This window comes from Panthera onca, chromosome A2 (genome assembly GCF_046562875.1).
Source record: "Panthera onca isolate mPanOnc1 chromosome A2, mPanOnc1 haplotype 2, whole genome shotgun sequence".
Taxonomy (NCBI): Eukaryota; Metazoa; Chordata; class Mammalia; order Carnivora; family Felidae; genus Panthera; species Panthera onca.
Window position 1 is genome coordinate 163,277,513 of NC_138340.1, and position 11,781 is coordinate 163,289,293.

Genomic DNA, 11,781 nt, shown 5'->3' on the forward strand with positions numbered 1-11,781 from the left:
AGAGGAGAAAAGAAGAACTGCCAAGTATGAAATATCACAGAAGGTCAGTGCTGGAAGCAAAAACATTTGGTCAGACTCTCTCTAAAATATGAAGAAACAGGGGTACGTGCTGGCTCTGTTTATGGAATGTGCAACTCTTGATCTTGAGGTCATGAGTTCAAACTCCATATTGGGTGTAGAGCCTGCTTTAAAAAATTAAAAAATAAACTATGAAGAAACTGAGACCCAACGAACGAAATATCTCATCCAGAACTACCTAGAAACTTAGTAACTGAGAAGGGTCTGGAACTATGTTGTTCAATGTGTTAGACAGTAGCCACATGTAGCTATGGAGCACTTGAAATGTGGCTAGTCCGAATTGAGATGTTCTATAAGTGGAAAATGATCATTAATTTCAAAGAGCATGCGTGGATACAAAGGAGGCAAGGATATGCAGTGGGGAAAAGACTGTCTCCAACAAATGGTGTTGGGAAAAGTGGAAAGCTACATAAAAAAAGGAGGAGGAGGAGGAGGGGGAGGAGAAGGACCACTTTCTTAAACTATACACAAAAATAAACTCAAAATGGCTTAAAGACCTAAATGTAAGACCTGAAACCATAAAATTCCTAGAAGAAAACATAGGCAGTAATCTCTTTGACATTAGCCATAGAAACATTTCTCTAGATAGGTCTCTTTCAGCAAGAGAAATAAAAAGCAAAACTAAACAACTGAGACTATACCAAAATAAAAAGATTCTGCACAGCAAAGGAAACCATAAACAAAACAAAAGACAACCCACCGAATGAGAGAAGATATTTGTAAATGATATATCCAATAAGGGGTTAGTATCCAAAATATATAAAGAACTTACAAAACTCAACACCAAAAAAAACCCCAAATCCAATTTTAAAAATGGGCAGAAGACACGAGCAGATATTTTCGCAAAGAAAATGGCCAGCGGACACATGAAAAGATGCTTAACATCGCTAATCATCAGGGAAATTCAAATCAAAACCACAATGCGATATCACCTCCCATTTGTCAGAATGCCTAAAATCAAAAGGATAAAAAACAACAAATGTTGGTGAGGATGTGGAGAAAAAGGGATCCTCATGCACTGCTGGTGGGAATGCAAACTGGTGCAGCCACTCTGGAAAACAGTATGGAGGGTCCTCAAAACATTAGAAATAGAATTACCATATGATTTAATAATTCCACTACTGGGTATTTACCTAAGGAAAATTAAAACCCTAATTTGAAAAGATACATGCACCTCTATGTTTACTGCAACATTATTTACAATAGCCAAGTTATGGAAGCAATGCCAAGTACCCATTGATAAATGGATGGGTAAAGAAAATGTGATATGTACACACACACACACACACACACACACACACACAGTGGAATATTACTCAGCCATAAAAAGAATGAAATCTTGGGGCGCCTGGGTGGTTCAGTCGGTTGAGCCTCCGACTTCGGCTCAGGTCATGATCTCTCGGTTCATGAGTGCGAGCCCCACGTCGGGCTCTGTGCTGACAGCTCAGAGCCTGGAGCCTGCTTCCGATTCTGTGTCTCCCTCTCTCTGACCCTCCCCCATTTACTCTCTGTCTGTCTCTGTCTCAAAAATAAATAAACATTAAAAAAAATTTAAAAAAAGAATGAAATCTTGCCATTTGCAACAACATGGATGGAGCTAGAGGGTATAATGTTAACTGAAGCAAGTAAGTCAGAGAAAGACACAGCATAGCATATGATTTCACTTGTGTGGAATTTGAGAAACAAATGATCAAAGAAAAAAAAGAGACAAACAAAAAACAGACTCAACTACAGAGAACAAACTGATGGTATTCAGAGGGGAGAGGGGTGCAGGGGTGAGTGAAATAGGTGATGGAGATTAAGAGTACACTTATAATGAGTACTGAGTAATGTATACAATTGTTAAATCACTATTTTGCACACCTGAGACTCATATAACAATAAATGTTAGTTATACTGGAATTAAAAATAAAACAAGAAAGATTGCATGTGAAAAAAATGTAAAATATCTCAATTTGTTATATTGATTACAGGTTGAAATAATATTTTGATCTATTTAATAATATATATTATTAAAATTGTCACTTCTTTTTGCTTTTTAAAAAAATGTGACTGCTAGAAAATTTAAAAATACACATACGGTTCACATTATATTTCTGTTGGACAACACTGGTCTGGAATCTGTATCTTCCAGCTTCAAGGTGAGCATCCCTACTCTGCTTCCCGGAGTCCATTCTAACAAATCATTCACTTACCACCTATTAAGTGCCAGTTGTTCAGGGGAGATCAAATTGCAGACTAATTGAGGAGAAAACTGAAAACAGTAAAGGATAACAAATGCTGGTAACTTCTATCTTATGTATTTCCTAGAATGGTGGTCCTTAACTCTACCAGCCCCAATGTTGCCTTTTAATAGCAAACTTTTTTTTAAAGTTTTTATTTATTTATGTTGAGAGGAAGGGAAAGAGAGAGTGTGTGTGTGAGAGGGACAGAGAGACAGAGGGGGAGAGAGAATCTCAAGCAGACTGTTCACTGTCAGCACAGAGCCTGATGAGGGGTTCGAACCCATAAACAGAGATCATGACCTGAGCTGAAACCAAGAGTCCGACGCTAAACTGACTGAGCCGCCCAGGTGCTTCACCATAACGGAAGAAAGAAAAGGAAATCCTTTCCAATAATTGTTATTTCAATATGCTAGAAAACATAGTCATATATTTGTACCTGTACATAGGATCACCTTGAACGTGACAGTACAAATGCAGACAGAACACCATGAGTGATGTTACTGTGATACAGTTCTCCAAAACTGTAACTTTTTAAAAACATTTTTTAATGTTTTATTTATTTTTGAGAGAGAGAGAGAGAGTGGGGGAGGGGCAGACAGAGGGAGACACAGAATCGGAAGCAGGCTTCAGGCACAGAGCCCAACGCGGAGCTCAAACTGACCAGCCTGGAGCTCAGGACCTGAGCTGAAGTCGGATGCTTAAGGAACTGAACCACCCAGGCGCCCCTCCAAAATAGTAACTCTTAGTAAATTCCTGAATGAAACAAAGTACTAGCTTCTATTTACGTGATAGTTACATTGCTTGAAAATTCAGCACGTTACAACCCTGCAAAATCACTTTGTTTCTATATATAAAACACAGGCTCAAGGATTAATTATAACCTTTTTTTTTTTTCCCCACTTACATGAATCTTTAGAAGGACATTTGAAAGCTGTGTGGGACAGATGAGTCATGCATGACACTGTCCTACAACGTGCAGCATATCTAGCACTCTTTTTTTTAATTTTTAAAGTTTTTATTTATTTTTGAGAAAGAGAGTGAGCAGGGGAGGGGCAGAAAGAGAGGAAGACACAGAATCTGAAGCAGACCCCAAGCTCTGAGCTGTCAGCACAGAGCCCCATGTGGGGCTCGAACTCAGGAGCCCTGAGATCATGACCTGAGCCCAAGTCGGAGATTCAACCAACTGAGCCACCCAGGTGCCCCTGGGATACCTAGCATTCTTGGCTCCCCAATACCCCCCCCCCCCCCCCCCCCCCCCCCCCCGCCAAACCATATGACAAGATTGTCCCCGTCCACCTGCAAATTGCCTATTAGGAATGCTCCATCCTGTTTGGGAACCCGCGGTGGGCCTTTGAAGGCCTTGCCTGCCCTCCGGGCCTCCCCTGGCGCTGGCCTCCCCAGTTCTTCTCTACGGTACTAGCTTTCGTCTTTCAGCGCCTGTGCGCTCTGCTCTTTGCCCAGAAAACTCTCCACTTTTTGTCTGGGTAACACACTGACTCTTTGGATCTCAGCGTTCCCGAACTCCCAGTCTAATTTAATTCCTTTTGTCAGGCTTTTCCACTGGGCTCTACTTTCTGCAATGGTACCTGTGCCACGTTGAGATTTCTACCGAAGCGCCTATTTTCGGTACGACAGTGTGTGTTTCATGTCTGTCTCCCACAACTCTCAGCTCCCTGAGGGCAGGGACCACGCCCACCTCTCCACCGCTGGTTCACTCCGTACTTGCAACGACGGCCTGCAACTTAGTAGGCAGACAACAAACATTTCTGTAATAACGGGGAGAAGTCGAGGAGGAGGCAGGGGCGCGCCCATGGAGGAGGAGGAGGGCATTTTTTCCCCCAAGGCAGGTAACAGTGGAGGTTGAAGACGTGGGGCACCTTCCAGGCCACTCGTATCGGCGTCCGTGGAACGCGCGCTCACTCTTGGGGGCGGGTGCCTGGCCGGGCGGACACGTCACCCGCACCGCGGCTGCGCACTGCGAGGAGTGGGGCGGGGAGACCACCGAGACGGCGGAGGCGGAGCGAGCGACCGGATGCGGTCACCATAGAGACCGGGACTGACGGCGAGCGGAAGAGGAAGGCGCGGGCCGGGCTGTGAGGTGGCAGCGGCTGCAGCGGCGGAGCCGGCGCCTCGGTTGGGCACTGGGGTTTGTTCCCCCTTCCCCGCCCTTCCCCCTGCGGGGGCCACAGGGGCGCCGCTTCCGAGGACAGGAGCAGGTCCCACTCCCGCGCCCTCGTCCCTGCTCCCCCCAGGACGGTCCTGGCCGCGTGGACCACACCTGGGCCGCCTTTACCGGTCCGCCGCCTCCCCCCCGGCCCTGCTGCAGGGCCTCCCCCGGCGGGTCTCGGGGTGTGCCTGCTGTCCTTCGTCCGCTGGCGCAGGCAGGGCCTTGTCCCGCCGACGGGCCTGGTAACGGGGTCTTTGCCCTCCCGTCCCAGCCGCGAACCTGCATTGCCTCCGCCGGAACAAACCCAGCAGAGTCCCCCAGCCCCCCCTCGACAGTTCCGTGACGCAGCCGGTTTTATTTCTGTTTTGAGACTAACAGCTAAAACTCGCTTTGGGCCTTCTTTCCAGGGCTGGAGTTGGTCTCTGATCGCTTAGAAGCGGATAGAGCGGGGGGGGTCTGGTCCTTGGCAAAGGTCACTTCCCAAGCCAGCCGAGCCTCCGTTTGCTTTTGCAGGAGCCGTGTGTTGTCTCTAGCTTCTCGTCTCCTCACTTTGGTTTGGCTTGGGGCCCTGGGGCCCTGGTAAAACCAGACACCGAATTGCTCTTACACAGCCAGAGTCACCGTCATTTGCTCGTCGTCTCTTCACAGAGGAAGGTGGGCAGCACCAGCTTCTCAGCAGCTGGGATTCAGAGAAGGATGCCCTGCAAAATGGCTCCATCAGCCATTGTGCTCCTCTGAGAGGCTCTCGGTGCTGATTCACCGTATCTGTCCACCTCACTTGGGTGGGCAGAACTGTGCACCATGCCAGTGGCTCCTGACCACTCCCAACTGGGAGGAGGGGTTACTCTAGCTGTGTGTTTCCCTAACACTCAGGAGTAGGGTAGGGAGAGGCCCTTAACCCTTCCCTTGGGCTCGCCTTCAATAGCTAGTCGGCACCCCCTTTGGTACATTGAGTGAGCAACGTGCCCCCAGCCAGGGGCCCTTTGACAAAGGCCTACCGACGCAGGCTCTTGGAGTTGGGGCTGTTATTTTGACGGAGCATGCCCTTGGCCCCAGCCCCTTCTTTACTCGCCTCTGCTGTCTTCACTTAGATCCAGTCTACAGATGCGTGTAGTCCTTCTTTCTGGGTTAGATTTGGCAGGATTGAGTTTTGTTTTCTCGTCATTCTGGAAGACAGACCATAAGCACATTAGTGGGTGAAATCGACTCTAATACTTACTACCATTTAGACGAAGGGTTAAATCTGGCACCTTGAGGACTGAAGCCCAGGCATATGCTTCCTGGGGATGCTGGGCCTGGCAGCAGGCCTGGCAACCTTGCTGTGTCATTGACCTCATTGACCCCAGGCTTCCTGGATAAAACCATAGGCCTACTACTGGCCTGACACCCATCAACCTACTGATTGATCCTTGAGGAGGTCCCCTCCGGGGCATGCACGTGGCAGGGCCTGCCACCATGCGCCTGAGTTCCCTGTTGGCTCTGCTGCGACCAGCGCTGCCCCTCATCCTCGGGCTGTCTCTGGGGTGCAGCCTGAGCCTCTTGCGGGTTTCCTGGATCCAGGGTGAGGGAGAAGATCCCTGTGTAGAGGCCGTGGGGGAACCAGGAGTGCCACATAATCCAGACTCCAGAACTGGACTCGACCAAAGTGATGAAGACTTCAAACCCCGGATTGTCCCTTACTACAGGGATCCCAACAAGCCCTACAAGAAGGTGCTCAGGTGAGAGCTATGTGTGTACGTAGCCCCCAGACCCCACTTGAGTGCTGCTCTAAGTCCTTGTCTCTGCCTTCGCTGGTAATCACTGTTAGGCTCCCAGAGCAATTCTTTGCCTTATTACCCATCACAATGTGTTTCTGTTTTTCTCTTCTCAGGTCTAAGAAGGTCTCACTCATTGGTGTTAAGTTAGTGTTGGATGTTTTTTAAATGGGGCAGGAATCACGTCTAGCCATCTAATCCATCCTTAGACCCGTCCCCAAATGAATTCCAGTGTCAGAGAACGCTCACTGTAGTAGCTCATTAATATTAGTGAGGAGGTGTCTCTCTTCTCTTTTCTCAACCCCAACCCACTCATTTCTAGAGGGATGTGTATGCTGGGCAGACTGGGCTCCTAAAGATATAAGGAGTTGACCCCTGGCATGCTGGTCCCTCTGCAGGACTCGGTACATCCAGACGGAGCTGGGCTCTCGGGAGCGGTTGCTGGTGGCTGTCCTGACTTCCCGGGCCACCCTGTCCACTCTGGCTGTGGCCGTCAACCGCACGGTGGCCCACCACTTCCCTCGATTATTGTACTTCACGGGGCAGCGGGGGGCCCGGACTCCTGCGGGCATGCAGGTGGTATCTCACGGGGACGAACGGCCGGCCTGGCTCATGTCAGAGACCCTGCGCCACCTTCACACACACTTTGGGGCCGACTACGACTGGTTCTTCATCATGCAGGATGACACGTATGTCCAGGCCCCCCGCCTGGCAGCCCTTGCTGGCCACCTCAGCATCAACCAAGACCTGTACTTGGGCCGAGCGGAGGAGTTTATCGGCGCCGGCGAGCAGGCTCGGTACTGCCATGGGGGCTTTGGCTACCTGTTATCACGGAGTCTCCTGCTCCGATTGCGGCCACATCTGGATGGCTGCCGAGGAGACATTCTCAGTGCCCGTCCTGATGAGTGGCTCGGCCGCTGCCTCATCGACTCTCTAGGCATCGGCTGTGTCTCGCAGCACCAGGTGACAGCCCTTTCGAGTCCATCTTGGCCCCTGACAGTTGGTAGTGGCTGAGCGATTGGTCTCCGGGGTGGCTGCGGCTGGCTCCTTCCCAGCAGCACCTTGGGGTTTTGTCCTTCCTAGCCGGCGACCCTGGCTAGAACCCCGGAGCTGTCAAAAGTGGCATCTTGCCGGGGACCCTCTGAGCAAGGTAGAAAGGTGCCCCTGCTCGCCAGCTCCTCCCATCGCCCCCCCACCCCCCCGCCCTTCGCCCCCTCCTCTGACACATGCACAGTCGTAAACGATCTGGGAATGTCCTAGAGATGGCCACTATCACGGGGAGTACAGTAAACCAGAGTAGTGGGAGTCCTTGCTGGCTCATGCCCTTCGTTCCCTGGAAGCAGTGGGGTCCTTCTTTAATTGCCTACCTAACATTCTTTTTTCCCGAATCCAGTAGCAAGACTAAGGCCAAGTTTCAGGGAACACCGGAATGAGCTCCTGCTCTCCTCCGTCGTGATGGCGGCGGTAAAAAGCACGAATGCTGAGTTCGGTTAAGCGTGGTTGGGACGGGCAGCCCTCCGTGTGTGGCACTGATTGGTCTGATTGGTCCCTTTAGGGGCAGCAGTATCGTTCCTTTGAGCTGGCCAAAAATAGGGACCCCGAGAAGGAGGGGAGCTCGGCTTTCCTGAGTGCCTTCGCAGTGCACCCTGTCTCCGAGGGAACCCTCATGTACAGGCTCCATAAACGCTTCAGCGCTCTGGAGCTGGAGCGGGCGTACAGCGAAATAGAGCAACTGCAGGTGAGCCCGGGCCCACGGCTGGAGGTCGGGGGGGCTTCAGGCGTCCAGGGTCACAGTGAGCGGGCAGCTGAGTGAGAGGGGAGGCTGGCGGGGTGGAAGCGTGAAACAACTCCAAAGAGAAAGGACGCTCGGGGACCCAGGTCACTCGTGAGATAAGCCCCTGGCTCGACTTGGATGTGGTTAAAAGTGTTTGCAGGCAAACTATGAGGAGCAGGGCTCAGTATAGCACTTAGACACGATCACTTCAGCTCCTCTCCAGTCGTGCCTCTCCACCGGAGGAGCGGAAGCCCAGGAAGCCCTAAATCTCTAGCACTGTCCTTCAAAAGCCCAAGGGTAGATGTGGCAGAACCCTCCAGTTGATCGTGGGGAGTGGGGGGTGTCAGAGGTGGCATACAGGTGAAAGCCAAGATTCCGTTACGAAGAGGACCTGGGCCTGGAGAGAAAGGCTGCGAGCTTTAATCTCTGCAAAAGCACATTTCCCACCGCTTCCTTCTCACGGCAGCTGTGTAAGGCGTGTTATGATCCCTGTGCTTTCTGCGTTTCACAGACAAGGACGGAAAGAACGAGGAATTGAGCGATTAGCCAAGGGGGCACCTCACTAAGTGTTGACAGAGTCAGGACAGAGCTCTGAAGCCAGGACGCTGGAGCCTGGTCGGGTCCTGACGACCTAGAGGGCACTAACTGTGCATCCCTCCCACCCTAGGCTCAGATCCAGAACCTGACCGTGCTGACCCCCGAGGGCGAGGCAGGGCTGAGCTGGCCCATCGGGCTCCCGGCCCCTTTCACCCCACACTCTCGATTTGAGGTGCTGGGCTGGGACTACTTCACGGAGCAGCATACCTTCTCCTGCGCAGATGGGTCCCCCAAGTGCCCGCTGCAGGGGGCGAGCCGGGCGGACGTGGGTGACGCCGTGGAGACGGCCCTGGAGCAGCTGAATCGGCGCTATCAGCCCCGCCTGCGCTTCCAGAAGCAGCGGCTGCTCAACGGGTACCGGCGCTTCGACCCGGCGCGGGGCATGGAGTACACCCTGGACCTGCTGCTGGAGGCCGTGACGCAGCGCGGGCACCGGCGGGCCCTGGCCCGCAGGGTCAGCCTGCTGCGGCCCCTGAGCCGGGTGGAAATCCTGCCCATGCCCTACGTCACCGAGGCCACCCGCGTGCAGCTGGTGCTGCCACTCCCGGTGGCCGAAGCCGCCGCCGCCCTCGCTTTCCTCGAGGCCTTTGCAGCCAGTGTTCTGGAGCCGCGAGAGCACGCGCTGCTCACCCTGTTGCTGGTCTACGGACCTCGGGACGGTGGCCGGGGGGCCCCGGACCCATTTCTCGGGGTGAAGGCCGCGGCGGCCGAGTTAGAGCGGCGGCACCCCGGGACGAGGCTGGCCTGGCTCGCCGTGCGCGCGGAGGCCCCTTCCCAGGTGCGGCTCATGGACGTGGTCTCTAAGAAGCACCCCGTGGACACGCTTTTCTTCCTCACCACCGTGTGGACCAGGCCGGGGCCCGAAGTCCTCAACCGCTGCCGCATGAATGCTATCTCCGGCTGGCAGGCCTTCTTCCCAGTGCATTTCCAGGAGTTCAACCCTGCCCTGGCACCACAGAGATCTCCCGCGGGGCCCCCGGGGGCTGGCCCCGACCCCCCGTCCCCTCCCGGTGCCGACCCTTCCCGGGGGGCTCCCGTGGGAGGCAGGTTTGACCGGCAGGCTTCCGCGGAGGGTTGCTTCTACAACGCCGACTACCTGGCGGCCCGAGCCCGCCTGGCCGGGGAACTGGCAGGCCAGGAAGAGGAGGAAGCCCTGGAGGGGCTGGAGGTGATGGATGTTTTCCTCCGGTTCTCAGGGCTCCACCTCTTCCGGGCCGTGGAGCCAGGGCTGGTGCAGAAGTTCTCCCTGCGAGACTGCAGCCCCCGGCTCAGCGAGGAGCTCTATCACCGCTGCCGCCTCAGCAACCTGGAGGGGCTGGGGGGCCGCGCCCAGCTCGCCATGGCTCTGTTCGAGCAGGAGCAGGCCAACAGCACCTAGCGCGCCCCGGGCCCGGCCCCTCCGTGGAGTTCCCCTCTCTGCCGCAGCCCCGGGAAGGGCAAGGCAAGATGGACGGACAGATGGAGAGCTTGTTGCTGTATTTTTTTTTTTTTTTTAATAAGAAAACGTTATTAAAAGTGTCTTCTGCCAAACTGTTTTTAGGTCTAGGGGAAATGGAGTCAGGAGGAGAATCTGAGGGAGGGGGTAGGGAGGCTTCCCAGAGGGACCCGCCGCCTTCCCCCTTGTCCTTCCTCCCCGGTTGCCAATGACACACGAGGCTGCTCTCAGATGCATGAGCTTTAATCATTCCCCTGCCTCACCCGGAAGGCGTCAGAGGGGCGATGGCAGAGCCCGGGGGCGGGGCAGGCCCGGCCCGGAGGCCCTCAGGCCCTCGGTGGTGCTCCTGGTGCTCCTCCGCAGGGGGTCCTAGGTGGTGCGCACGACCAGCGACTGCTCCAGCTCCTGCCGGCGCTGCTGGATCTTTAGAGAAATAAGAGTACTGGCAGGTTACGCTGTTGCTGGTGAGTGACAGGACAGTCCCAGCCACCCAGCCACCCTGGAAGAGCCTCTGGGAGCAGGGAGGGCTCCTCTGTGGTGAGGGGGTTGGTAGAAGTGGCTGAGAAGCGGGACTTCTCTTGCAGTGAGAGGGGGAGGCCTGAGGGACACGGGCCCCTCCACACCTTGCAGTAGAAATAGCGGCTGACGGCTTCCTGGGACCAGGGCTGGTGGTAAAACTCAGCCCGGCGCTCCTCCTCAGGGTTGCCTGCCACATCCGTCATCACCTGGGAGGAAGCGACGGGGTCAGCCCTGAGCCCGGACCCCCTCCGGCCCGCGTGTGACAACATTTATTGTCTTCCCAATATGCTTGTCTTCCATCCAGTGCTCCCTGAGTCCCCTTCACCTTGAGGTCCCGGCTCTGGGAGCGGAGCAGGTCTTGGATGTAGCCTTTGGGGTCTCTGGAGAAGCTTAGCATGAAGTCCCTCTGGATCTTGAGCTGGTTTATGGACTCAATCGTCTCATGGATCTGCAGGTAGAAAGACAGACGCTTTCACCTGGCCATGGGGATGTGGGGGAGGCGGGAAGGGGGGGAGGGATTTGCTGCGTCCCTTTGAAGGACAGTCCCTCAGGTCCCTGACGCCTCTGCAGCCCCAGAGGATGGGGGATGGGCAGAGCTCCGAGTAGCGAGGGGAGGGCCACGTGCCCCCCTCCCCATCTCTCCGTGGGCCTATGCTCTCGTCTGTTGTCTGTATTTTGTCATTTCTGGGTTAATGTCCCACTCCAGCTCTGGGCTCGGGCCCCACCTTACTGTCCAGAGCGCTGATCTCCTGCTGGTTGGCCGTGGACAGAAGGAAGCTGCTCATCTGTCCCTTCAGGGGCTCCTCCACCTCCACATCAATGTCATAGCACGCCGTCTTCTTCTGGTCCGACGGGTCCACGCTGCCAGGGAAGTCCAGGCCTTGGTGTCCCTGCTGCTGCCACAGAGGCCAGGGGCCCCAGGGGCAGACTGGTGGGGGGTGGGGGTGGGGAGAGGGAGGGCAGAACGGGAATGACTCCCTGGGCTGAGGAGCAAGCTGGGGCCTCACCTGATGACGTGGTTGATGACAATTGGGTCAGGGGGCAACAGCAGAGCTGTGAGGCGCTGGGGAATCTCCGAAAACTTCAGCCGGGGGCAATCAAAAATCTGAAGTAGGAGAGAGAGGGAGAGAGAGAGAGAGACACCACTCTCGTCTGCTTGAAAAGAGCAGAACTGCAGTCCTAGAGCCTTCCATTCTGGGAAGGTGACGCCATGAGCCAGTCTAACTGCTGTC

The 11,781-nt window shown here is 54.3% G+C and overlaps 2 protein-coding genes across 5 annotated transcripts in view; one reads left to right on the plus strand and one right to left on the minus strand.

Moving 5' to 3' along the window:
* Nucleotides 1-4,337: 4,337 nt before the first annotated feature.
* CHPF2 (chondroitin polymerizing factor 2) lies at nt 4,338-10,125 on the plus strand. The gene is made up of 4 exons (XM_060633434.3): nt 4,338-6,188; nt 6,623-7,187; nt 7,780-7,962; nt 8,666-10,125. Exons 1-4 carry the CDS (start codon nt 5,902-5,904, stop codon nt 9,971-9,973), a joined length of 2,343 nt encoding a protein of 780 aa, XP_060489417.1. The 5' UTR covers nt 4,338-5,901; the 3' UTR covers nt 9,974-10,125.
* Nucleotides 10,126-10,257: 132 nt separating this feature from the next.
* The window catches only part of SMARCD3 (SWI/SNF related BAF chromatin remodeling complex subunit D3), a 30,158-nt gene continuing 28,634 nt past the window's right edge, over nt 10,258-11,781 (minus strand). For all 4 annotated transcript variants that reach the window (XM_060633437.2, XM_060633436.2, XM_060633435.3 and 1 more), the window contains 5 exons: nt 11,557-11,654; nt 11,275-11,410; nt 10,875-10,997; nt 10,654-10,755; nt 10,258-10,453 (listed from right to left, as the gene is read on the minus strand). In XM_060633437.2, coding sequence (XP_060489420.1) covers nt 10,400-10,453; nt 10,654-10,755; nt 10,875-10,997; nt 11,275-11,410; nt 11,557-11,654 — 513 coding nt within the window. In that variant the 3' untranslated portion in view covers nt 10,258-10,399. The remainder of the gene's footprint in view (nt 10,454-10,653; nt 10,756-10,874; nt 10,998-11,274; nt 11,411-11,556; nt 11,655-11,781) is intronic.

Coding starts and splice junctions, on each gene's coding strand:
- CHPF2 (XM_060633434.3), top strand. CDS start 5,902: ATGCACGTGGCAGGGCCTGCCACCATGCGCCTGAGTTCCCTGTTGGCT. Junction 6,189..6,622: donor CCCTACAAGAAGGTGCTCAG/GTGAGAGCTATG, acceptor GTCCCTCTGCAG/GACTCGGTACATCCAGACGG. Junction 7,963..8,665: donor GCGAAATAGAGCAACTGCAG/GTGAGCCCGGGC, acceptor CTCCCACCCTAG/GCTCAGATCCAGAACCTGAC.